General features: G+C 38.6%; 2 protein-coding genes across 3 annotated transcripts in view; both read left to right on the top strand.

Moving 5' to 3' along the window:
• Positions 1 to 18,870, top strand: part of LOC134077018 (integrin alpha-D-like) — a 31,437-nt gene extending 12,567 nt beyond the window's left edge. For both annotated transcript variants that reach the window (XM_062532371.1, XM_062532372.1), the window contains exons 4-10: positions 232 to 252; positions 532 to 650; positions 785 to 927; positions 5,210 to 5,360; positions 7,557 to 7,707; positions 8,363 to 8,448; positions 17,877 to 18,870. In XM_062532371.1, coding sequence (XP_062388355.1) covers positions 232 to 252; positions 532 to 650; positions 785 to 927; positions 5,210 to 5,360; positions 7,557 to 7,707; positions 8,363 to 8,448; positions 17,877 to 17,954 — 749 coding nt within the window. In that variant the 3' untranslated portion in view covers positions 17,955 to 18,870. The remainder of the gene's footprint in view (positions 1 to 231; positions 253 to 531; positions 651 to 784; positions 928 to 5,209; positions 5,361 to 7,556; positions 7,708 to 8,362; positions 8,449 to 17,876) is intronic.
• Positions 18,871 to 22,489: 3,619 nt separating this feature from the next.
• On the top strand, positions 22,490 to 26,529 carry LOC134077021 (integrin alpha-M-like). The gene is made up of 7 exons (XM_062532375.1): positions 22,490 to 22,504; positions 22,784 to 22,902; positions 23,042 to 23,184; positions 23,427 to 23,577; positions 24,054 to 24,207; positions 25,668 to 25,750; positions 26,265 to 26,529. The coding sequence occupies exons 2-7, from the start codon at positions 22,849 to 22,851 to the stop codon at positions 26,340 to 26,342; spliced, it is 663 nt and encodes a 220-aa protein (XP_062388359.1). The 5' UTR covers positions 22,490 to 22,504; positions 22,784 to 22,848; the 3' UTR covers positions 26,343 to 26,529.
• The last annotated feature ends 1,183 nt before the right edge of the window (positions 26,530 to 27,712 follow it).

Consider the following 27,712-nt stretch of genomic DNA (forward strand, 5'->3'; position numbering starts at 1 on the left):
CATATACACACACATTTATATACACAAAAGCAAACTCACACACGCACACACTCATTGATACATGAGCTGCAAGAGTAGGAGATATCAATTGCACAAAAAGGAGATGTGTAATTTATTTTTGTGCAGAATTGAGCAGCAGTCATATTGGGTACCGCTATGCGGTGCATCTAATTTTAGTAAGTCATCTTGAGATGAGTGTGTGTATTTCATGACGTGTGTTTTCCCCAACAGGTGGGTGCACTACTGCCCAGGGTAAGTCCACTTGTTCTTATATACTGATGTTTAAAATGTATTTTACATCATGTGGCCACCCCCGACTGCAATCGTGTGACATTTTCATGTGATGATCTCGGACATTTTCATCTGATATTTTATCTGATTATTTGTATTAACCTAATCATGCACTGACACTGTAACACATAGGAGTTTAGTCAACACATCATAACTAATCTTTCTCAGTCAACATGAATGCTCCCACACACAATCATTCATAATAAAAGATAAATCATCAGTAATAATGTCCTACTTCAGAGACTGCAGATATTGCCTTCCTGCTGGATGGATCTGGGAGTGTTACAGCAGATCAGTTCACCACCATGAAAACATTTGTGAAGAATGTGACCAGAGCTCTCCTAGACTTTGACACCTTAGTGAGTTGGACTCCTGGCTCTTGGTGCAGTTTCAGCAAACTTTAAATAAATTATATATAAATTGTCCAGATATACATGTACGTTTTCAGGGGGTGTTGCTCCATCGACTGAGCATTTTTATTTTGTTTTTGCAGTTTGCCTTTGTACAGTACTCCGCCGATACAACCATCCATGTGGACTTCACTCAGTTTAATAGAACAGATTTTGAAAATCAGGTGGACAATATCACCCAAATAGAACTGTTCACAAACACTGCAAAGGGTATCCAAACAGTTGTGTAAGTCATGAAGACTAGTGTATCCAACCTGATACCTTCATCTGTTTCAACAGACCCATTATCCTCCTGCATTAGATAGGTACTCACCTGAACTGTTCACCATGTTGAAGAAAAAGTATTGGAACACATGCTTAAAGTTAAATATAAAATCATCTTTTGGAAGTTGATCGTAATGCCTTCAATGAAAAAATGAGGAAATATTTAACCTTTAAGGACATCAATTTTCTTTGTGAATGAATAATGTATTGTAACTAGAAAATGTAATTCCATGGAAGGAATTACCATTGCATGTAAATGCAAAAAGGTTACTGACATAATTGTATTAGGCCTATAGTTAAAAAGACAACTAGGCTACACAGACGAATAGATAAATAACAATAACCCAATTACAATTCCACTGAAATTAGGCTACTTGGAAAGTCACATTTAAAAAGTGATTTATGAAAATGCATCAAAATTGTGGATAGGCCTATAGGCTATTTTGGAAAATAACTCTTCATTTATTAGAATTTGAAAAGACTGAAATGAAGTTGCCAACTTCAAACGAGTTGCAAGAGCTGACACTTTAGTGGTGAAACGACTGGTAGGATAGCTTAGCCTTCAAGCAGGTTAAAAGTAGGCATGGAATACGGAATACAATGTCATTCTCAAACAACGCCAATCAACGATGATGCAGCAACAGGTAGGATATCTAGCAAATGTAACGTTAGCTTACAGTAGGCCTAGGATATTTTATGTAGGCTACACATTTTACAGGATGAGCTAAGTATGTTCTTCGAAGTGTGTTCAGGTGCGTGATTGTCCTAATAGGAATGTACAATAAGCTTAGGTTTTTAATTTGTGAATGATACCGAAAGCTTTAAATGATTGCCTGGCTGGCAAGTCTAACGACTAGCTTGCTAAACCCTGTTCGCCTTGCAGCCTACCCCGACGTTAAACGTCAGCCTGGAGCAAGTTTGGTTGTCGTTAGCTAAATACAGTGTTTACATTGACGTTAGGTTAGATTCTCTTTAGGTTAGATTGTCTTTAGTTGTTGATAACGTTACCGAGAGCAAACCGGTTAGGCTACTGTAACGATATAAACAAATCAAGTAAGGAGTAGCCTAACAGGAGACAAGACGACAACGTCCTGGATTACAGTGGCAAGGTAGTTTTCACAGCTGTAGATGTAACGTAACATTCACGTTTAGCCTGGTTTAGCGCAGTGGTGATGCCATGGCTTTGGATCAGACTCAGAGATCCTTGATTACTGACAGCTGAGCACTGACGTAACAATTAGTCTTTGCCGCCAAAGGGTCTCAATGTAAACTCTATGGGAATTTTAAACTTTTTTATCGTAAATATCTCAAAAAGTATAAAGTTCACAAATGTGAAAAATACATAGAACAAATCTCCGTTACAAGACCTGTGTATGAGTGTTTGAATGACGTCAAACGGTTCAGTGGTTTTAGAGCCTTTGATCGTTGATTTTGGTCGGAAGCAGAATAATTATCCCGATAATAATAAGAAGAACAGTGATAACAGTACATTGCATTTAACATGCAATGTAAATAGTGGTGGGCCGTTATCAGCGTTAACGTGCTGCGTTAACGTGCAACTAACAAATATACAAATATATCGGCGATAGCAAATATATCGGCGTTAATCTATTCTCAAAGTTGTGTTGGGAGCTGGGTCTATACCACGCAAGCTATGATCACGTTTACCTTGATATTTTTGCGCGAACGGCCAAAACGTTTAAAAATTGTAGGCCTACTGGTGCTGCACCTGACGCTGCTCGGCTGCTTTCTTTCACACGTTTTTATTGTAGACTAAAGGCCTATTCGGACGGGATTAGTTTTATGAGGTGACATCAGGTAAAGTAATAATTACCAGGTAATGTAGTCCCGTCCGGACGCGCCATGTCAGTAAACATAACGGAGTATGTCGGTGACATTTACAGACACTTTTACCTCCCGTAAAACGGTCCGGAGAAATTACCTTAGGTAATATTAATCCCGTGCGAACGCAACCCTCTGTAAAGATGTCTGTAATATTTCGTCACATCCTGATTTGAAAACAATTCCACCATAGTCTGAATGAAAACATAACATGCTGTGCAGCTCCTAATAGGACGTTAGCTAGTTTGCCTAATAGCTTGATATTGTTAGCCATTTCAAACTACGTATGGCATAACATAAAGCTAACGTTTGCTAGTTTAACCAACTTGTGTAGGCTAGTCTTTCAAATCTGAAAATGCCGCACGTACCTGACGCAAAGTATAGAGAATGGGAATGTGACGTCGCGGACATTTCGCGGTTGCGCCGCGGTGGCGTCTGGGATACATACGTGAGGCCACTTGTACGCTGCTGCCAATGCTGTACCATTGTAAACATCGTAAAACATTGCTAACTCGCTGTTTCTAACACTGTTTTTCACACATCATGGGACGAACCTGTTGTGTTGTTGGATGTAACGTCCGTGCCCACGATCGTCAGGTAAAAAAAATCAACAACGGAGTGTCTTTGTATTACTTTCAGGGTCTCACGTCCACTCTCCAGACGGTCTGTCATAGGGATCCATGTTACCGATCAAAGATATCTTTTCTATATAACGTTTCATCGCGTCTGGCAGGAGCTTGTCTCTGTACGGTCCATTACTACTTCTACTACTAGTTTTTAGCATAGTAGCCTAAATGTTTACATCTAGTGTTACTGTTTTGGCTAGCCGATCTTGTTCGAAATATCATAGGTTTCCATAGGTTTCTTGTTTATAATTCGCGCCGCGGCCTCATCTAATGGAGGGAAACGCCCTTTTTGTCCCAGAATGCACTGCGCCGCTAACTTCCGTTCCCATTCTCTATCACGTGCACGGCGACGAAGATGTGACGGCAGAACGTAAACATACTCCTCCCATGTCAAGTAAAATGACAGCGATATCTAGTCCCGTCCGAATTGGACATTTATATTACAGAGGTCATATGATAAACCTGCATTACTCTACGTCCCCCTATAAAACTAATCCCGTCCGAATAGGCCTTTAGCGTGCAACTTTACCAAACAGTAGGCCTATAGAAGTAACCCACCTCTCCTTGGCCAGCTGTCTCTTGCTCTCCCTCGCTCTCCCGTGCGCGTTGAATGGACACCCGCCCCTCGACATGCACATTTAATCCAAATAAAACATTCACAATCATGAAAGCAATGATGCATAGAAGACGACTAGCTCAATTGTTATTAAATCCGTTTAGCATCATTGCCGAAGAAATTTGATTAAAACTCTTGCATTCAACTTGAGTTGACTGTAGGCTATAGCTGCTCCCAAACTTATTCTTCTGGTCAGATTAAAACGTATGCTTCAACTGATGTTCGTAGATTCTTTATTGCATTTCTTTGCATGTTCAAACATGTTCAATCACCATAAACATCTTCTAACACCGTCGAACACCGTCGAACACCGTGAAAAACTGAAATAAAGTAAATAATACATTCTTAAGCATTGTCCATGAGTGTTCATTCATTTTGCTCACATATTAAACTAGTATTGACTTCATGAAACATTATCTACCATTATACAACAGTTAGGTCCGGTCGAACGATTTAGCAATATCTGATTGGACGAGACGCGTTCTACAACACCACTCCCACTCGTGAGATAATGCTTAACTACATTACAACACAAACATGAAACACATATCATTCCAATTCAACATACCGTGTGAGCCTTCCGACCAGATATTTAGGAGTTGCTGTAACATTGTTTGATTATTTGACTATTCGCTGCTCTCACACACACGCCTAGAATCTTCATTTAACCCATGAGGAGATAGGCTAATGTATTCAGAGAATAAATCCAAAATGTTTTTTGTCTCGATCACTCCCCCTGGGGGCTTGATCGACTTTCTCTATGCCAATATACCTCAAGGCACTGACTGCATGGCCTGCGCGCTTAAAATGCGCCGCCACCGGGCTACGCTGTATATAGTGTAAATAGCTCAGCATGTGTGGCCTAGACAATTTGTACCAGGGGTGCAAATAGACACTCCGTTATTTATTTACAATACATTATTCATTCACAAAGAGAATTGATATCCTTAAAGGTTGAATATTTCCTCATTGTTTCATTTAAGGCATTAAGATCAATTTTCAAAAGATGATTTTATATTTAACTTTAAGCATGTGTTCCAATACTTTTGGAGGGCACTGCATGTACATCAACTAATCATCCATGTATCTTTGTGTGTTGTTTTATGAAAAGGTCATTATAGCATGATTATCATTCATACTCACTGTAGGCTATATTACAGGGAAGACGTGTTTATTTCTTCTGCTGGAGCGAGACCTGAGGCCAACAGGATCCTGATTGTCATCACAGATGGGTTGTCCCACGATGCTCAAGACTTTCCCAACGCCACAGCGCTGGCTGATGAAAAAAATATTACTAGATACGCCATTGGGGTATGAAGTGCAAGAAACAACCACAACAACACATTGCATTAAATATAGCTCTTTCAAGGCACCCAAACTGCTTTACGGGGGTACAGTACATCTCTAAACACCACCAGAATAGCACACACCTGCGTTATACAATGAAAACATAATAATATTAATATAAACAAATATTTGAAAATTCCACTACATCCACTATTGAGGTATGCAGGTGCTACACTATGAATATAAATATTCACATTTGTGCAGCACAGAGACTCCCACTTTAGTCATTATACTGTATGGACACTCTGCTGATCCTCTGATAGTTGTGGTGTTGGCACCTTGCACAACAAGTTGAGTTTAAGGAACATCGGCCTTACACTGACAGACTTTGACAAGATTTGGGAAAGGTTCTTGAAAGATTGTCTTTTGAGTAAAGCTTAAATGAGGGGCATTAGTTAAAAGACTACAATCTTTCAAGAATCTTTCCCAAATCTTGTCAAAGTCTGTCAGTGTAAGGTAGGCTTTAGATAGAGTAGATTGATTCTCCAACTAAACCTGGCTGTGATGTGCCAGGAACAGTGGCGATTCTAGAGATTTGTAACAAGGGTGGCCCTAGTGGGGCACTGGTTAATTCAAGGGTGGCATCTAGATAAACAGAAACAGGCTCAAGTTGTTCAATTACTCAATACTCAGAAATTGAAAGACAAAGGCCATACTCTCACATCAAATGTCTTTGTAATTGGATAAAATGTCAAATACAGTTTTCAGCTCATTTTCAGCTCTGATCAACCCGTTCAGGAATTAGGCCATTTGAGCAAAAGTGGAGGTGTGAAATGTTTTTTTGCCAGTGGTTCTTAACTGGTCTAGTTTTGGAATCCATTAGTTCACATGTTCATAAAGTTGTGACCAACTATATATATATTTAGCGTTCAGGCCAACGAATGTGGTGAGGTAGCCTACATGGTAAGACACAAAAAGTGCCTGGCCTACTTGTTTAACTGGTCTGGTTTTGGAAGCCACAATTTCACATGTTCATAAAGTTGTGACCAACTATATATATATTCAGCAGCGTTCAGGCCTACGAATATGGTGAGGTAGCCTACATGGTAAGACACAAAAAGTGCCTGGCCTTGTTTGGAAAATGCAGATGTTTGGCATTACATTTGTGAAGTCTTTAACTGCTGATGTTACCTTTCAAAGTACTACTCGACAGGTTTGTCTTTGACAGGGGTGCGTTGTTTCCATGTGGCATTTTAGTTTGGATGGTTTTATGCTCTCATGTGCACCCCACACACAGGGGTTTCTGTCTTATTTTGTCTTCAATTTAAGTGAATCAATCCATATCCTATCTTACTTCAAGTATTAAGGGTTGCAGCCAACTTGCATTTAACATGATATCTTAAAAATATGCATACTTTTATAAAATTAGCTCCCTAAAATTATATCTAACATGACCTGTCACATAAACATTGTCTATGTCCATGCCATGGCAATGACTGACAGGCTATGAATAAAGTTTATTAAAATAACGGGCCAATATTAGATCTGATCAGGTAGCATTTTAAATTGGCGATTTTTAATTTCTTTTTAACCACAAGCTCCGCGACCCATCACTCAGATCAGTACCACAACCCACTTTTGGGTTCCGACCCACCAGTTAAGAAACACTGGCCTAAGCTATGTAAACTTTCCACAATGTCAATATTACATTAGGGCAGTATACTATTTACAATACAACATACTCAGTGTTGGCTGAGTAGAATAGGCAGATATAAAAATGTGCCTATATGATGTCATTCCACAGTCGCAATACTGGGTTTTGTGTGTGTGTGATAAGATAAATGGGCACTAGCAGATGCGATAGGTAAATATATGTTTGCGTGTTAACGCAAGCAGTAGCCTGTAGGCCTATTGTAAACTCACATGCTAAAAACAATAAGCCATGTAGCCTATTACTGCAAGTATGTTTGCTAGATTGCTTATGTTTCTGAACCCTGATATTTCAAACTAGTGCGCTGCAAGTGCATCAAGAAAGGTCTCGCCTTTGACTGTTAATGGCAAATAGTAGACTAGGATTTTGGGGTGGCACCTGGGGTGGCCAATTGAATCTCAAGGGTGGCCTGTGTCACCCGGAGCCACCCCTCTGGCTACGCCCCTGGCCAGGAATCCTCAGATAATTTCCTGTAATGTGAGATGCTAATTATCTTCCTTATGTGACAGGTTGGAAATGCCTTTACCTCTAACACAGCACTAGGACAGCTCAACAGCATCGCATCCTCTCCAGCATCAGACCATGTGTTTAGAGTGGACAGCTTTGAGGTGCTGGAACAGATTGCCAGCACGCTGGAGAAGAGCATCATTCCTACAGCAGGTACAGTAGCCTACACACAGCACTTGCTCTTTTATCACCACTGAATGAAATACCTACTTGAAGATGGTACTGAATAGCCTACTCTGATGTATTGACACTGAAGATGGTTAGATTTCAAGAGTTTAAGTAGGCTAGTATCAGTTAAGTTGCATTCATTGCTATCAAGGGGGAGAAGTCCTTGTCCCCACTGGAGATAAAAAAAATATTTAGCAGAGGTAGGGATAGGAAAAACAGAAGGATGGAAATCCCCCCCTACAAATCACACCCAGCTCCTATCTATGTATCCACTCCTATCCTCTATAGTATTGACAGATGCAGTGGTAACTCCCAGCTATAGACTCCCAGTCTCCTCTGCACTGTAGTTAAAACGTTATTCTACTGCTGTATCTGTAGCTCTGAAAAAGTTTAAATGTCAAAATGTTTAAAAGTTAATAGCTTTATGTTATTCCATTGCCGTATAAGTCACTTTGAATAAACGTGTCTGCCAAATGAATTAATGTAAATAAATACAACCTAACCTAACCCTCTCCTACTGAATATTTTATTTGTGTGTGTGTGTGTGTGTGTGTGTGTGTGTGTGTGCGTGTGTTCAGGTTTGAACGAGATTAAAACAATATGTATTTTCATTCCAAATTCACAAATTCACTCCCCACAGATGTTGTTGTCATTGGTATGCGTCTGGAGGTTTCCTCAACAAAAAGTCTAAATGAAACTGAGATTGAGGAGCAGATTCTGAAGCCAGTGAGTAAAAATTGTCCTTTACGATAAGCTCTTTGGTAAGAGGTCATGTAGCCTATGTCAACTGTACAATATAAAGTATGTGTATATGACTTCTTCTCAATAATTCAGAGTTTAGGGAAATGTACAACACGTTTTAAATGGGGGTGGTGAATGGTCTAGTTGCTAGATGTGTGGCCCTCCAAGTATAACACTAACTGGTCTAGTGGTTATGTGTGGTTCTCCAAGTAGAACACTAACTGGTCTAGTGATTATGTGTGGTTCTCCATTCTGGACCAAGCCTATCTATCACATTGTCTACCACTTTTGTCAAATAACAAGTATTACATAGGGGGTATTCACACCTGCCTTGTTTAGTTCGATTAAAACGAACTCAAGTTCGTTTCTTGCTTGGTTCGGACCTTTTTGACTGGTGTGAATACAATCACTCGAACTCTAGTGCGGACCAAACAAGCGGACCGAGACCCAGCTGAGGAGGTGGTCTCGGAGCGGTTCCTATCGAACCCTGGGGCGGTTCGTTTATGGTGTGAAAGCAGACCGACCTCGATCCGACCCAGTTACAGAAATCTACCTTTTTTGGATTTGACAAGCTCCCGTAGTTTTTGCGCATTATTTTTTTATTTTATTTTATTTTTTTTTTTAACTCTGCTTTATTAAAGACAAAAGCAAATATACAAATGAATACAGAAGGATACACATGAAACAGTAGAATCACAATTACACAAAATAATATTACAAGGTGCACAAACAATTCAAATCAAATGAAAAGTAAATAAAAACTCAAATAAATTAAATTACAGAAAAATAAAGGAATAAATAAAACTAGAAATGCAATTCCAAGGAATTACCAGTGCATGAAAATGCAAAAATAGATAGATAATGTAGATATGCTTACTAAGGTGTAGCTAGGGTAAACATGGTGGTTTCATAGTTTACAGAGAGTTGATAGTGTGAAGGTAGACAGTTTAAAGATGAAACATTCCAGTTCTAACTTAACTAATGATTTCTATTCATGTTAAAATGTTGATTAGCTAACTTAGCTAATGATTTCTAGCAGTTACGCTAAAAATGCTAATTATGCTAGCAATGCTAACTTTACTAACAATGCTAACCAGGTTGATTAGCTAACTTAACCGATGATTTCTAGCAGTAATGCTAAAAATGCAAACTATGCTAACAATGCTAAATTTGCTAACAATGCTAACCAGGTTGATTAGCTAACTTAGTTGATGATTTTTTGCAGTTATGCTAAAAATGCTAACTATGTTAACAATGCTAACTATGCTAACCATGCTAACTAGCTAACTTGCTAGTGAGGACTTTTATTTTGAAACATTTGTTGCTAGGGTATCCATGGTGGCCACTATCAGGAAACAAGAAGTTACTGCAGTATAATCATGTTGGTTGCTATGGAAACAGTCATAAACACTTAATTTTAATGGTTGCTATGTTGGTTGCTAGGTACATGGAGGTTTCATGTAGTTGACTGGAGGCATAGTGGATGATAACTGACAGTTGGAATGGTTGAACAGTTCAATAGTTGAGTAGTTTCAATGGTTAAATGATTTAATAGTGTATTATTGCAGTGAGGACCTTTATTTTGAAACAGTTGTGGACAGAGGAAGTAGTGAAACAGGATCTGTAGTCTTAATGAGATTGTATGCTTAAAGCCTGAGACAGAAGGTGCCTCTCATAGCGTTTACGCGTCCTCTCTCGCTCCTCACTGATCTACATAAAGAATGATGGAGCGGCAACAATGGGATAGTCTAGCCCTTCTTCTATCTTTCTTTATGTAGATCATTGAGGATCGAGGAGCGAGGGAGGACATATAAACGCTGCTTGAGAGGGACCCACAGTAAATACTTTAAAAGTTGTACGTAGATAGTCTAATTAATGTTGATAGACAGAATGTTTAATGGATGTTGATAGGCAGATTGTTTAATAGATATTGATTGACAGTTTAATGGGTGGATGAGTGAATGGTCTGAAGAAGATGAATGGATAGAAGGTTGGATGGAATGTGCCTTATATTCTTGTTAAGAGAGACACTGATACAGCTCTCTGAGAGTAGTTGACACAGGTGTAATCAATTTAACTGGCTAGTCTTAAGAGAGCCAGAGTACTCTTAAAGCCTGAGACACAGTAAATAATTTAAAAGTTGAATGTAGATAGTCTAATTAATGTTGATAGACAGAGAGTTTAATGGATGTTGATAGACAGATTGTTTAATAGATGTTGATAGACAGTTTAATGGGTGGATGAGTGAATGGTCTGAAGAAGATGAATGGATAGAATGTTGGATGGAATGTGCCTTATATTCTTGTAGAATGGAGAGACACAGCTCTCTACTGAGAGTAGTGGATACAGATACAGGTGTAATCAATTTAACTGGCTAGTCTTAAGAGAGCCAGCCTGAGACAGAGTAGATTGTTTAAAAGTTCAATGTAGAGCGTCTAATTGATGTTGTTGATAGGCAGACTGTTTAGAATGGGTGGATGAGTGAATGGTTTGAAGAAGATGAATGGATATAAAGTTGGATGGAATTAGGAGGACTTATTTTGATACTGTTGTGCGCAGAGGATACAGGGGAACAGAATATGTAGTCTTCAGAGAGATTGAAAGCCTGAGAGAAACTGACAGTTGGTGCCCAGGTGGCTGACCAGCTGGGGTAACATTCTAATTGCTGCCGTGATGTCATAATGAGCAATGTTAAGTCTATGGGGAAATTGTTAATAGTTTTTAATTTATAGTTTAAAAAGTATAAAAGTTACAAAGTTAAAAAATACATTGCGCTGATGTCCTAAGCAAGACCTTCGTAACACAGTTTGAATGAAGTTTCTACGTTAAATGGTTCAAGCTGAATTGCGTGCGTTAGAAGAAGAACTAGAAATGCAATTCCAAGGAATTACCAGTGCATGAAAATGCAAAAATAGATAGATAATGTAGATATGGTTACTAAGGTGTAGCTAGGGTAAACATGGTGGGTTGCATAGTTTACAGAGAGTTGATAGTGTGAAGGTAGACTGTTTAAAGATGAAACATTCCAGTTCTAACTTAACTAATGATTTTTATTCATGTTAAAATGTTGATTAGCTAACTTAGCTAATGATTTCTAGCAGTTATGTTAAAAATGCTAATTATACTAGCAATGCTAACTTTATTAACAATGCTAACCAGGCTGATTAGGTAACTTAACCGATGATTTGTAGCAGTAATGTTAAAAATGCTGACTATGCTAACAATGCTAAATTTGCCAACAATGCTAACCAGGTGGATTAGCTAACTTAGTTGATATTTTTTTACAGTTATGCTAAAAATGCTAACAATGCTAACTATGCTAACTAGCTAACTTGCTAGTGAGGACTTTTATTTTGAAACATTTGTTGCTAGGGTATCCATGGTGGCCACTATCAGGAAACAAGAAGTTACTGCAGTATAATCATGATGGTTGCTATGGAAACGGTCATAAACACTTAATTTTAATGGTTGCTATGTTGGTTGCTAGGTACATGGAGGTTTCATGTAGTTGACTGGAGGCATAGTGGATGATAACTGACAGTTGGAATGGTTGAACAGTTCAATAGTTGAGTAGTTTCAATGGTTAAATGATTTAATAGTGTATTATTACAGTGAGGACTTTTATTTTGAAACAGTTGTGGACAGAGGAAACAGTTTACAGGATATGTAGTCTTCAGAGAGATTGTATGCTTAAAGCCTGAGAAAATGACAGTTGGTGCCCAGGTGGCCGGCCACCTGGCGTAAGATTCTAATTGCTGCCGTGATGTCATAAAGAGCAATGTTAAGTCTATGGGGGAAATTGTAATAGTTTTTAACTAATAGTTTAAAAAGTATAAAAGTTACAAAGTTGATATATACATTGCCCACATCGCGTAAGTAAGATCTACGTAACACAGTTTGAATGAAGTTTCTACGTTAAACGGTTCAAGCTGAATTGCGTGCGTTAGAAGAAGAATAATAAGAAGAAGATGAAGAAGTTGAAGACTAGGAAGAACAGTACAGTGCATTTTCATGCACTGTAATAATAAGAAGTAGTAGAAGAAGAAGCCTAGGGATAACAGTACAGTGCATTTTCATGCACTGTAATTATCTGGGGGAATTGACAAACACTTTATTATAGTGTGTAAGCAAAGTTGTAGCTTTTTGGTTCTCCAGACGTTTAACAATAACAATAAAGGATTCAAGTTCTGCACTAAATTGCTGTATATTTGGGGTGGCCAAAGCAAATTTTTGTTTGTGTATATAAAACTTAGTCATTAAAATAACAAAATTACAAATAAACTCTAAGCTAGTGTCTTCTTTATTTTCATAGTACACAAAGACATCTTTCAAAGAAAATGTAAGGTCAGGGTACTTCCCTGAAAACCAGTGGTTCAAAATGTCTGTCCATAACTTAGAAGTGACAGGGCAACTGTAAAATAAATGTGTCAAAGTTTCGCTATGAGCCTTACAAAAGGTACATATATCCTCAATATCACAATATTTAGAAACAATAAAGTGTACTGGATAGATTGTGTGCAAAATTTTAAAGTGCACTTCTTTAACTTTGTTACTTATACAGTACTTGAAAGGAGTTAACCAAGATTTACGCCAGTTAATGGGCCCAATTATGCCATCCCAAAAGAACTTGCCCCTAGGAGAGATCTTATTTCTTTCCTGAAGCATAACTCGAATATGTTTGTTACTACACTTCTTGTCAGTGATAGGAACGCCATTTAGTGAAAGTGTAGGAAGAATAACATTAATTGTATTATAACAAAGATGACATTTGAGTAGCTGTAACAGGCCAGAAGGGATAGCCTTTGTGACCAACTTATATTCTCTGAAAGGTAGAGGGAAACAATGCTGAGCCATGAATTGTTCATAAGACAGCACATCCCCTTTACCATTTAACAAGTCCATAACACGATTGATACCCTTATCATACCAGTTTTGAAGAAAGATAGATTTGTTCTTGCTGATGATCTTACAGTTATTCCAAAGAAAGGCACAATGTGGGGAGAAATTGTGCAAGTAGCAGATTTTCCAAGATAGCAATGCTTGTTGGTGAAAATTGGACAACTTAATTGGAAGTTTAGATATTGAGTAATCACATTGCAACAGGAAATGTATACCACCCACCATATTAAAGACATTGTGAGGAATAAAGTTCCAAATCGTGAGAGGATTACACAAAAGTCTCTTAATCCAATTGACTTTAAAGGAATAATTCAAATCAAAGAAGTTTACTGCTTCAAGTCCACCTTCTCCTTTACAGTTAGTGATAACTCCTTTTTTGAGTTTGGCTGTTCTGTTTTTCCAAATGAAATTAAAGAATAGCTTATTAATTTCTTTACAAACAAAATCATTAACAAAAAGACAGAGAGAGGGATAAACAAAGCGTGATAACCCTTCAGCTTTAGACAGAAGAACACGTCCAAAAATAGACACATCCCTTACTAACCAACTATTCAGTTTCATTTTAGCCATTTTTAACCTGGAGGAAAAGTTAAGATTTTGTCTTTCAGTATTGTTATTAGTGATATGTATACCCAAATACTTTACTACAGACCGTACAGCTATGTTACAGATGGAAGTCTCTGTCATGTTATGTAAGGGAAGCAAATCACATTTGTTTAAATTAATAGTTAAACCAGAGGCCTTTGAAAAATCTTCCACTAAAGCAATGACTTTAGAAACTTGGTCCTTATTTTTCAAAAACAATGTGGTGTCATCAGCCAATTGAGAAATTTTCAACTGTTTACCAAAAATCTCAATACCCGAGAAGCTGTTTTCTTCACGTATTCTTATAGAAAGTAACTCAACAACCATCAAAAATAAAAAAGGCGAAAATGGACATCCCTGTCGCACTCCACGATTGATTCCGAATCTTTGTGAAGTGTTATTTCCAAGAATAACTACACTATTTATATTATTATAAAACATTTTCACCACATTAACAAAACTGTCCCCAAAGCCAAAAACTCTGAGTGTTTCAAAAAGAAAGTTGTGTTCAACAGTATCAAATGCTTTATAAAAATCCAGGAAAAGTATGAGACTGTCTTTTCCAACTGAGTGAGCATAATCCACTAAATCAAGAATAAGTCTAATATTGTTACTAATGTGTCGATTTTTCATAAACCCAGTTTGTGTTTCATGTATAATAAGATCTAGGCCTTTTTTCAGTCTGTTTGCATAGGCACTTGCTATAATCTTATATTCAATAGTAAGAAGGCTGATTGGTCTCCAATTATCAATCATCAAACTATCTTTACCCGGTTTGGGGATAAGTGTTATGATGCCTTGTTTCATAGTATCTGTCATTTCTTTATCAGAGATACATTTACTAATCATGGCACAGAGAGGTTTTTCAAGTAAATCCCAGAAATGTACAAAAAACTCTGTGGTAAGTCCATCTATACCTGGCGACTTGCCCTTTTTCATTGCCATAACAGCCTTTTTAATTTCACAAGTAGTTAGGGCGGAGTCACATACATCTCTAAACTCACGTCCTATCAGAGGTGCTTTCCCCCTAACTGTTTCAAGAAAGCTATCAATGTCTGTAAGGTTAGATTGATAGAGCTTAGTATAAAACTGAGTGACATGTTCTGAAATTTGTTTAGCATCAGCACAATAGCTACCATCAATATTTAAAGCTGTGACAGAGTTCCTTTGAGCATTCCTCTTTTCAAGTGAGAAAAAGTAGTTAGAGTTCCTTTCACCTTCCTCCATCCATTTAACCCTTGATCTGATATATGCACCTTTAGCTAATTCCAAATAGTGTTCATCAAGCTCTGATTGGATGAAGGTTGATTAGATACTTTGGCATCCTCCAATTTCAAATGAACAAATTTATGGTCTGACAAGGGAGAAGGTTTATGTATAATGTCTTTAACATAATGCAAAGCAATGGCGGAAATCAGAACAATGTCAATTCTAGAACGCAGAGTCATAGCCTTATTAGCCCATGTAAAATCCACCTTTCCAGGATTGAGAAAGCGCCATGCATCAACAAGGGATAACGTAGTGCAAAGATCTGTAATATTGCTGTTAATACTATGTAACCTGGGGCGAGAAGGGTATCTATCCATAGAATCATCAAGACACTCATTGAAATCTCCTGAAATAATAATATATGGGTCATTATATTTAGAGGAGTTCTCCTGTACCAACTTAGTTATTTCTGAGAATAAGATACGATTTTGAGAAACAGAGTTATACCCATAAACATTACAAATAACAAAAAATGCATTGTCCACTTTGAGGATCAAGATTATCCACCGACCATCCTCTGAGGAAAATGAGTCCATCACAACCCCTCTGAACTTGTGCATCAGAATCAAAACTCCAGCAGAGTGAGAGGACCCATGGCTGAAGTATGCAGAGCCCCCCCATTGGGATTTCCAGAACTTAACATCTGAGTCAATAGAATGAGTCTCTTGGCAGAATATTAAATCTGCATCAGAGTGTTTACAATAAAGAAAAAGTGCTTTCCGTTTAATGTTGTCACGAATTCCCCTGACATTCAAAGATGCTAAACTTAAAGAATTAAAATTAAGAACCATAAGAAATAATAATATAAAGTAAAAGTGCAAAAGGAATAGAAAGGTTAGGAAGTGAAACTAGACTTGACCTAAAAACTTCGCCTATGGAATGCAACGCTGTATGAGCTGACGCTTCATTAAGTGGCTTCTGGGTTTATCCTCTTGAGTCGTCTGCAAAAGTGCCATCCGAACTAATTCTTCTCCCCTCCACGAACGCAAATGGACCTCGAAACGAAGCCTTTTTCCCTTCCAACCTTGCCTTTTGAACAAATGGCCAGAGCCGATCTCTGGCAGCCTGATCTTCTGGAGAAAGAGCTTCAGAGATGCGTAAAACTTTATTAACCAGGTACGCGTTGTTTCTGGCCTCCTTCCAGATGAGGTCTCGGTGACGGCGCATGGAGAACAGTATGATAATTGAACGTGGTGATTTCGCCTTGGGATTCTTTCTGCCAACCCGGTGAATGATATCAACTACGTCCTCAAGTTTAGTTTCCATACTCGGTGCGACGTTTTGTAGGACCTCTATGGTACGTGCCCAAACATCTTCACGATCATCTTCCTTCAAACCATGCAATTTGAGCGACCACTTTCTTGTATAGCGCTGAGAATCTGCTAGACTGGCTTTTAATGTAGAATTCTCATCTCTCAATTGGCCAATTTCTCGCTCTATTGATTTTATCTTGGCATCATGTTCACTGACATTCAAGACCAGATTTTGCACGGTGGAGGCGAGCTCGGTCAGCTTTGAGGACGTAATTTCTGACGTTTTCTCTATGGCAGCTATCTTAACAAAAGTGTTATCCATCTTGTCGCTAATTACTTTTATAGCTGCCAGAACATCACCAGTATCAGCCGGGGGAAGGGGGTTACGTTCAATGTTTCTAGCAGAGTTTACCTCAGCTTTGACTCTCTTCGAAGGAGGGCATTTATCAGGTGTTTCAGGCAATATAACAGAGAGGCCATCATGATCAGGCTGGGCAGAAGGAGTATCTGCATCGAACCACTCCGGGTCAGTCTCGTGATCTAGGGAAGATGCCCTGCTTCTTTCTTTTTCTTTCTTCGACATTTTCGAATGAATTTTCCTCCTTCCTTTGCCCATTAAACAAATAAACAACTCAAGTAACTCTTCTTAAGTAGCCACTACATAAAACAAATGACAAAATATCAGCACATACTGCAAAAACTCCCTAAACTTAAGGAGCGCTTGGAAACACGCCCGACCACATGGACGCCATCTTGGAACCCTCCAGTTTTTGCGCATTATGGGAAATATAGGATAGCTCCGTGACGCACAACAGCTGTAAGCAGCAGTGGGCTAACGCTTTTTTGCCAACAATAATTTGATTTTGCATCTCCTACCCGTTCCGTCTTCCGTAGGCCTGCTGTTAGCATGTTGGACACACATGAGAGCTCTTCTCAGCTGTTTTGTTGCACGTCTTCGTCGTTGCCAAATTACGAGCATCATATTGTTAAACTTGCATCAAACGGCCTTGACGCTCAAGCACTTCTGCAAAGCTGTAACTGTATAAACTATATTGCTAGGATAATAACGAGTACAGTACGCAAACATAGTATTTACGTGGGCCAACTTTGACTTTGGCTTCCTATTCTTCACCCCACCTACACGTTTACCAGCCAATGGTTGGACGACCTTAGCACATGTGCTTTTGTTTATAAATTCTGGTCCGGTTGCAATAATCACGGTGTGAAAGCGAACCGCACTAAAAAAGAAAAAAAGAAAAAAAAAATGGTCCGGACCAAATAAGTGAACTAACGGACCTTCCTGGTGTGAATACGCCCATAACGACTGACCCTTTACCTGAAGATATATTCAATAAGAAATCAAAAGCTGTAATCATTCCTTATCTTGCTGCATGTGTTCATTCTCAGTTTGAGGACCAACTCAGAGACCAAGGAATAGCTGTTGCTGGGATCAAGTTAAGAAGGGTTTATAAGATTGAACCCTGAGAGGAATCAGGAAGAACATGAAGAAGGACAACAGACACACTCTCACTGTGTGTTTCCTGTGTATCTCTTTTGTATCTCATTATTACCATAATATAATCCCAAGAGTTACAGCTGTGTTTGGGAGACCAAACACCTCGTCTGTTCTTAGAATGTGTTTGTTTTGAACTACTCGCATATGCGTTATATAAATAAAGTTACCTTACCTTTAGCCTATACCTTACAAACTTCTTCTGAAAATAGACGGCTGCTAATAAAATGTGGCAGAATAAATGGGATCAGGAGGAGGAAGTGATAGTTAAAAAAGAGGACTCACAAGGGCCGGGTTTCCCAGATTCGTTAAGAAGCTCTTGAGTGCTAACAACTTCTTCCTAAGAAGTTATTAGCACTTAGCTTCTTAATGAATCTGGGAAACCCGGCCAAGGTTGGTTCACAAGGCTAACTATCAGACATACATTACACATACAGTAGAATAGGGAAATGACAGACTGGAGCATGTCTATATTGTGGAGAGGTAGAAAATGTAAGATTACAGTATGTAGCCTACTTCTGTAGAGAGTACTCTGAAAGAAGAGAAGAACAAGAGAAGTTAAGAATTAAATTACATAAGCAAACCACTGACAGCCCAATAATATCACACCTCAGTCCAGAAGATGGCGGTAATGCAGTACTGTAGGCTATGTCTGTAAACTGCCATAAAAAAAAAGAAAAAAGAAGACCATCTTTGTGGAATTTTTATAGCCTGTTTCACTCGTATTGATGTGATTTCTTTTGAACAATGACCCTTGTTGAATTTGTCTGTGGACTTGTCTGCATTACTTTAGATGGTTCATTTTTTGATAGGCTTTTGCTTTATTTTCGGTTTGCCTTTGTATATTCTCGGTGTTATTTCTCCAACTGTATTAAACTGCATTTTGCCTTTGAACATTTTGGCTTGAATGTGTTTTTTTTTTTTTTTTGGACCTCTGTGTCTTCTTGTCAGAATACAAGTTGTCAATCTTTTCCTCACTTGGTTTTAGTAGCACAGGGGTTTGTCACGTGGTTGATGTGTGAATATTTCTGACACAACGTAACTTGCTACCTTGACCATACCTGTGTGCTCTATTCTCGATATCTTGCAGTCTTTGACAAAAAACTGATCTGCTGCCTGTGCGTTGTCAGAGAAGGCTGAAGCGGAGTAGTAAATCAAGCATCTTTGGCCTTGTGCCTGATAACTGCTCTTAGCTGCTCTAAAATCACTGGAACCTACAGCCTCTCGAGGTTTAATTAAACTACATCAGATGCAGGAGTCTGGAGGAAAACCTGCTATATCACATTTCACACGTGAAACCTGCTATATCACATTATCATACACAATGGCAGTACATTGCATACAACACAGAAAAAATTAAATACATTAAGATAAGACTAAGACTTTTTATCTGACAATTACTGACAATCATTATTATGATTTTATTGGTCATATGATTTTGAAACTCATAATGTTGACTTTAAATCTTAAAAGTTTGACTTTATTTATCAGAATTATGAATTTCATAGTTTTGAGTTTAAATCTGGTGGAAATGGGCTTCCATAAAGACCAGTTATCCAGGGGAAACAAAGGGCATCGGGAGTGCGTGGTCGTAGAAGGCTACAGGTGTTCTCTGGCAGTAGGCTTAAACTGCATACAGTCTGTTGTGGCCTCTGTACTCCTATGAGGAAGTGAAAAAACAATACACTCATATCACTACAGGATTACTCCTATAATTATATAATATACATGTTTGCAAGGGTTTTGTTTGCACAGGTTTTGAGTAAAACTGATAGATCCAAAGCAGTTTTTGGTTTAATATTTCAACAGCTGAATCTTGCGCTTCACTTTCTGAAAGAATCTGTCTGGCCACAAATATGCTTGTGGAAGAAGCATACAATCCATGGGGTTGAACAGATAGTCCCCTACAGACAAGTAAATTAGCTAACTAAACCTGATAAACCCTCAATTAAATTTGGTCCGCTTAGGACACTCAACTCAGTTCTCGGACTGCAGTTGTTCGACTTCTATATTTCTCCTTTGGCTTTCTCTCTCATTCAGTAGCCTAAGTTGTAGAATGTGACAGCTACAGTAAGTATGAGGAAAAAAAGATGCGTGTCTTGCCACATTACTTGATTGTCTATGCCTACAGTATGGCATGACGAAGTGGCATGACTGCATACTTCATGTTTCCTAGTCGCTATATATTGTTACTGTGATTAGAATGACAGATGGAGTGTGATTAGACGTTGTAAGGTTGTCAGAACAAGGGACGGTAAGTGCAAAGGCCAATTTGTTTTATTTTCTTTTACTTGCAAAGAGTCATTTTCTAAATGTTCAAATTCACAATTGCTTTTTTGTGTTAACATGCCCATCTGCCAAGAGAGGATATTGAGTCCGTGCCCATTATTTTTAATTTAATTAATACATTTTTGCAGGTGACAACTGATTGAACTGAACTGTGCTGTTTACCATCATATAATTGGACTATATAGTTCATGAACACTCACAGTTCTTGAAACCTTAAACTGATTAAACACGGCGAGGTTTTCAGCAATGTTGCTGGACAATGTTCTTATGTAGCCTATAGAAGTTCAGGCATGTTCCCATAGATATCGAAAGTAGTGAAAATCCATATTTTACCCTTGTGCGTGTATTTTTTTGTGTATTACTGTATGTGATGTCTTTACGCTTTGGTGTCTGTGGTCTGTAGTCAGAACACCATTTGTGTTCTGAATTCAATAGGCATCGTTGTGTATCCCAGGTGTGATTCTCAATTATGTACTTTAGGTGGGCAAGAATGGGGGGCTTTCACACCTCCCTTTGTCACCAACAGCTCATGCTCCCCTTTGATTGTAATTCACTTAAAGCTTAGTAATTCTATGTACAAGTCAGAGAGATTTTTTGTGAAGTAAAGCTCTTTTCTCTCTCCCTTGGTGCGCACCATTGCGAGAATAAAGCCCGTTTCCTGATTGACCTCCATCCTGAGTTTCCAGACCACTTTGGTATTAAAGAAATTACCAACAATATGGAGCACCATTTTTTTTCCCAAAAAAACTTTAATCTTTATACGCGAATTTCCATGATCATCCAATCAGATCATATGAAACTGGTTATGTGATTGCCCAGCAACACTGCTCAAAAAGTATCTATCATGTGTCACTGTATGATCGCATTAAAAAAAACCTTGGCTTGTGTTTTTTCCAGGAAGTGGGCTATTGTGTGGAGTATCTGTTTAACAGTGTTTCCTTTTCATCAGATTGAAAACAGTATCTAGCCTACTATTTAAGACAGATGAAACGTTTTCATGAAAAAGATTGATCTGTGAACTGAAGCTTTAAAACATAAACAAGTAGGCTATGATATCATATAAAATCATTGACAGTCCTGGATAGCATATGTGTCAACTATTTAAAATATAAAACAAACACAACATCTAAATAATAACATGTTTTTTTTTCACAGGTGCTGGTCTCAAGATCTGGTTAAACAAAGAAAAACAGATAATGATGAATCCACTTCCACTGTGTGTCATCATGTTGGCAATGAGTAAGCTTTGTCTGATCTGTTTATAAGAAATGTTTGTTTCACTGGCAAGTTGTTTCATGTTATGTGATGTATATCATCTAGGCTTCTTTTATGATCATTTATTTAGGGACGTAGCTAGGGGCCCGGCAACTGTCTTTCCTCAGTTTTCTGTCATGAAGAAAAATGTACAGGATGTTCATAATCCTACATTAAACACTCAACAGTTATGGTTATGGGTCTTGACAGATGCTTTTGTCCAAAGCAGTTCGCCAGCTTGTTGGAATCCGGATCAACCAGCGAACAGACGGCGTTCCAGAGAGCGATTAGGCCTATGTTTAAGTTGCAAGCCTACTTCATTGTTGTGTCCCCCCTGGTTAACATACGTCATTACCAACCGTTTAAGTTGCAAGTCTATCATTATCGCTGTTTCCTTTGTGGTTAAAGTGAAGTCATTACCAAACTTTAGTGATAGAACTCAAATGATTTCAAACTTCAGACAAGTTTCCACCAACCAGGAAATAAAACATTTGACAATGGATCTAGGCCAGACTCTCTGCGAAGTCAGAGTCTGGTATCCAGGCCATCAAACAATAGCAATACACATTATACAGTATTATTATTAGTTCAACATAATGTATTATTATCATTATCATTATCATTATTTTATTAGGAATTTGACCTGATATAGCCTACATTAAGTAAGGGATAATGTATTGTCCGCCGGTAATTATCAGAAAATAAGTAATAATGATAATAATAATAATATATAATTCTAAAAAGTTATCATGATAAAAACAGCCATGAATACAAATCATAGCTCTGTAAAGAGAATTAACTAGGTGCAACTGAAAGTTTTAACTTTTAATTGTCTTCCTGCTTGATCAAATTAGCCTGTGTGATCTCAAAGTATATGTTGTAGTCCAATAGCATCTTATTTTAGTAAGTCATTGTGAGATGAGTGTGTGCATCTCATGACGTGTGTTTTCCCCAACAGGTGGGTGTACTACTGCCCAGGGTAAGTGCTCCTCCTCTGGCCTACTGACATTTAAAATGCATTTTACATCACATGGCCACCAACTGCAATCGCGTTACATTTTACCTGATGATCTTGGACATTTTCATGTGATATTTTACCTGATTGTGATATGACTATTAGCCTCATACAATGACACTGTAATACATAGGAGTTTAGTCAACACATCTTAATTATGTTTTTCTCAGTCAACATGAATGCTCCCACACACAATCATTCATAATAAAAGGCACATCATCAGTGATAATGTCCTACTTGCAGAGACTGCAGATATTGCCTTCCTGCTGGATGGATCTGGGAGTGTTGGTGCAACTCGGTTCAACACCATGAAAACATTTGTGAAGAATGTGACCAGAGCTCTTCTTCAGTTTGACACCTTAGTGAGTTGGACTCTTCTCTGGCTCAATGTTATTTTAGTGTTGGTCAGTTTAAACAAACTTTTAATTAGTAATACATTGCCATGTCAGTCTCAGGGGATGGTGCTCCATCTACTGAACATTTTTAATTTTGTTTCTGCAGTTTGCGTTTGCAAAGTACTCCTCCACTCCAACCATCCATGTGACCTTCTCTCAGTTCAATAGAACAGGATTTGAAAATCAGGTGGACAGTATCAACTACATATCAGGATCAACCAACACTCCAAAGGGGATCAAAAAAGTTGTGTAAGTCATAAATTATGTTGTGTATCTAGCCTGATGCATATATCTGTTTCAACAGCCCCTTTACCCTCCCTTAGACAGTCACCTACTATTTTTCTACTCTGAATGTTTTTCATCAGAATGGTGAAAAAGGTTACCTGCATCAAGATGTTATGATGTGGAGTGGACATACAGTACATCAACTCATCCATATCTGTGTTGTTTATAAAATATCACTATATTATCATTGTCATTCATTCTTACAGGGAAGATGTGTTTATTCCTTCTGCTGGAGCGAGACCTGAGGCCAACAGGATCCTGATTGTCATCACAGATGGGTTGTCCCAAGATGCTACAGACTTTCCCAACGTCACAGCGCTGGCTGATGAAAAAAATATTACTAGATACGCCATTGGGGTATGAGGAGCAGCAACAACAACACATTTAATTAAATATAGCACTATTACGGCACCCAAAGTGATTTACAGTACCTCTCTAACCACAAACCAAAAGTAGCACTCACCTGCGTGATTTAAAAAAATATATAAATATATTTAAGAAAACATACTACTACATCCACAATTGAGGTATGTAGTGCTACACTATTAATATAAATATTCACATTTGTCCAATTAGCAGATATGCTATCTATAGCACCTGCAGCACAGAGACTCCCACTTTAGTCATTATATGGACACTCTCCTGATCTTCTGATATTTGTGGTGTTGGCACCTTGCAAGTTGAGTTTAAGGAACATCTCAGCTTACATCTGGTAGATTGATTTTCCAACTAAACCTGGCTGTGATGAGCCAGGAATCCTCAGAGAATTTCCTGTAATGTGAGATGCTAATTATCTTCCTTGTGTGATGCTAATTATCTTCCTTGTGTGACAGGTTGGAAATGCCTTTACCTCTGACACAGCACTAGGACAGCTCAACAGCATCGCATCCTCTCCAGCATCAGACCATGTGTTTAGAGTGGACAGCTTTGAGGTGCTGGAACAAATTGCCAGCACACTGGAGAAGAGCATCATTCCCACATCAGCAGGTACAGCTCGGGTACATCTGGATGCATCAGCACTTGCAAATACATTGACCACCGAAATACCTTAACCTACAGATGGATTGCAAGGCTAAACTAAGGAGCTATGTAACTAGGTAACACCTGATAGACTTGCCTTGCAAATACAGTTTGCACTGATACAAAACTACTTCAACCTTACCAGGCGATTCACATCTGTAGTTCCCTGATGGTGCAATGTACTACCAATCCCTACCCGAGAATAGCCTGGCTAGCGCCTATCTGGCAACCAGACGTTCATTTTCTCGTATTTGAAAAAAATGCCCAGATCCGTTCATTGGGCGCCACGGATGTCTATCAAATGCGTCTGCATAGCTCATCATGGTCTTGCTTTCTCCCCTGTTCTGTGATTGGTCGCCAACATCAGGCGAAAATTTGGGTGTTAGTTTCCTTAGCAGCGTGAATAAAATCTGGGAACACCCAGGCCAACTCGAGAAGGGGTGTTCCTCACTATCTTCAAAAATCTGTTCATTATACCTCGGCCAAGAGCACCTCCTCTCCTAACACAACCTCCTAACTCCTAAAAGTTTATGCTAATTGTAGTCAAGTGAGCAACTTTATTTTTAATATTTTATATATATATATATATATATATATATATATATATATATAATGTGTTTGGGGGGCTTTTATGCCTTTAACTGCCAGGATAGTTTAGAGAGTGTTAGGAAGTGAGTGAGAAGGAGAAATAGGGTGGGATGGGGAAATGACCTATAGGCTGGGCTGGATTCGAACCCAAATCCCTGTGAGCATGTGGACCCAATTAAGATATGGATACTGTAACCAGTTGCACCATAGTGAAAATGAATGAGCTGCTTGTCAAATTAAAACATTATATTATAGCAATTACACAAAAAGTTGCATTGTCTGCATTATAACATGTAATCAAGTAATCCCCAAGAATGCAACTATAATCCGATTACATTTTTTGTAATTTGGACTGATTACAGTTACTTGATTTTTGTAATCTGATTACCTAATCCAGATTACATGCAATCCATTACTACCCAACAATAGCCCCATTTACATGGACACTTCTATTCCGATTACAAACGGAAAAACAGCTCAATCGGATTAAGAATCGCCATATAAACACCTCAATCAGAATGAAAATCCTGATCCGATCAGAATTGTAATTGGAATGGAAGAGGTGGTGTAGTCCGTTCCTATTCTGAATGAACACCCATGTATATGGTCATTCGGATTGACAGCTATATCTTCCCAATGGAAAGTAGCAAACAACGGCTATTCCGCTCAAAGATTCTAAAGCGATTACAAGCAGTAGAAAGTAGCCCATGTAAACAGACGGCGGAAATTTTTCAATCGGAATAGTTTAATCGGAATGACAAAAAAACTGTCCATGTAAACGTGGCTAATGTGTATTTTCATTCCAAATTCACAGCCTTATCTACCTTTCCTCCCCACAGATGTTGTTGTTGGTATGCGTCTGGACGTTTCCTCAACCAAAAGTCTAAATGAAACTGAGATTGAGGAGCAGATTCTAAAGCCAGTGAGTAAAAGTTGTCCTACGGTAGGCCTCTAGGAGGTCATGTGTATCATGGGCCATCATTTAATAATATTAGAGTCTATGGAAATTACACGTAAAGCATGTTTTGAAATGGGGGTGGTGAATGGCCTATAGTGGTTAGATGTGAGGCCCTCCAAGTACACTAACTGGCTAGATTTGTGGTTCTCCAAGTAGAACACTAGCAATTCTAGTGGTTAGATTTGTAGTTCTCCAAGTAGAACACCAGCAGTTGTAGTGGTTAGATGTCTGGTTCTCCAAGTAGAACACTAACTATGTGGTTCTCCAGGTTTACACAACAGTTGATATGCGGACTAGAACTCTAGCTGGTTGCAAGTTTGTTTCCAGGAGCTTCACCAGGGTTATGGTCCATGTAGTTAGTTCACTAATAAATAACAAGTATTACATAATATAACAACGGATCCTTTACCTGAAGATATATTCAATAAGAAATCAAAAGCTGTAATCATTAATTATCTTGCTGTGTTCGAATTCTCAGTTTGAGGACCAACTCAGAGACAAAGGAATAACTGTTGCTGGGATCAAGTTAAGAAGGGTTTACCAGATTAAACCCTGAGAGGAATCAGGAAGAACATGAAGAAGGACAACAGACACACTCTCACTGTGTGTTTCCTGTGTATCTCTTTCGTATCTCATTATTACCATAATATAATCCCAAGAGTTACAGCTGTGTTTGGGAGACTAAACACCTCGCTTGTTCTTAAAATGTGTTCGTTTTTAACTACTTGCATATATGCGCTATATAGCCTAAATAAAGTTACCTTATCTTACCTTATGAACTTCTTCTGAAAAAAGGATACTTCTGATATGTAGAGAGTATTCTGAAGTTAAGAATTAAATTACTGTAAGCAAACTACACAGTATGTATTGTGACATCACACCTCAGTCCAGAAGATGGCGGTAATGCACTACTGTACAGTACTGGGACATTTCCACTACGGTCCTGGGCCAGCCCCAGGCTTTACCCCGGTCTTAAACACCGGTGCCTAGCCCCAGTGTTGTATTTCCACTACTGAGTTAAACACTGGGGTTTTACGTGAACTTGGAATGTTTACTATACAAACGTAATAGCCTACGTTAATTTCCCGGGAGAGATGCATATCGCCGCCTATCATAGCAGAAGTAACCTCCGACATTAGTGCTGAAACTAAAACGTAGCCTACGCCTACATAGGCTAATATTAACGGTAGGTTAATAGGCTAGTTCTGCATGAAAGCTGACTGTAGCAGCCCCTCACTCGGACGTTGGAGAACTAGCTGGCAACTTTACTACCTAAACAAATCAAGCACTGACTCAAAACGGGGTGACCAGGAATGCTGCAAAGTGGTATAACACGTGAAAACTAGCGTCCATTTTTATTTATATTTTACTTTCCCGAAACAAATAACTGACATAATGGTAGCAGCTAGCTGGCTAGGCTAAAAACATTGTTACGTTTGATTCCATTCCTATTACCATTCGAAGTCCTCGGTCTGGCCTCGGTCCGGCCCTGCCCAACTCCGGGGCCGGCCTGAGGCCGTTTGAGCCCTGGCCCAGGGCCGGCCCCGATCATGGAAAGACGTCAAGTCCGAGGCTTTACCCCAAACACCGGGGTTTTACCCTGTAGTGGAAAGGCGCCACACACGTCTGTAAACTGCCATTAAAAAAAAAGGAAAAAGAAGATTGTCTTTGTGGAATTCTATAGCCTGTTTTACTCGTATTGATGTGATTTCTCTTGACCAATGCCCCTTGTTGAATTTGTTTGTGGACTTGTCTGCCTTACTTTAGATTGTTCACTTTTGATTGGCTTTTGCTTTATTTTCTGACTACTGACCGGTTTGCCTTTGTATATGGTGGTGTTATTTCTTCAACTGCATATTAAACTGCATTTTGGCTTTGAATGTTCTGTTTTTTCAATTCTTTATTTCTTTAAAAGCTCAAGATCTG

This window comes from Sardina pilchardus, chromosome 3 (assembly GCF_963854185.1).
Source record: "Sardina pilchardus chromosome 3, fSarPil1.1, whole genome shotgun sequence".
In the NCBI taxonomy this organism is placed as follows: Eukaryota; Metazoa; Chordata; class Actinopteri; order Clupeiformes; family Clupeidae; genus Sardina; species Sardina pilchardus.

Excerpts from the sequence above, each read along its gene's own strand:
- LOC134077021 (XM_062532375.1), top strand. The coding sequence starts at position 22,849 with ATGAAAACATTTGTGAAGAATGTGACCAGAGCTCTTCTTCAGTTTGAC. Across the intron at positions 22,903-23,041 it reads TTCTTCAGTTTGACACCTTA|TTTGCGTTTGCAAAGTACTC; the intron begins GTGAGTTGGACT and ends TTGTTTCTGCAG. Across the intron at positions 25,751-26,264 it reads AGGAGCAGATTCTAAAGCCA|TTTGAGGACCAACTCAGAGA; the intron begins GTGAGTAAAAGT and ends TCGAATTCTCAG.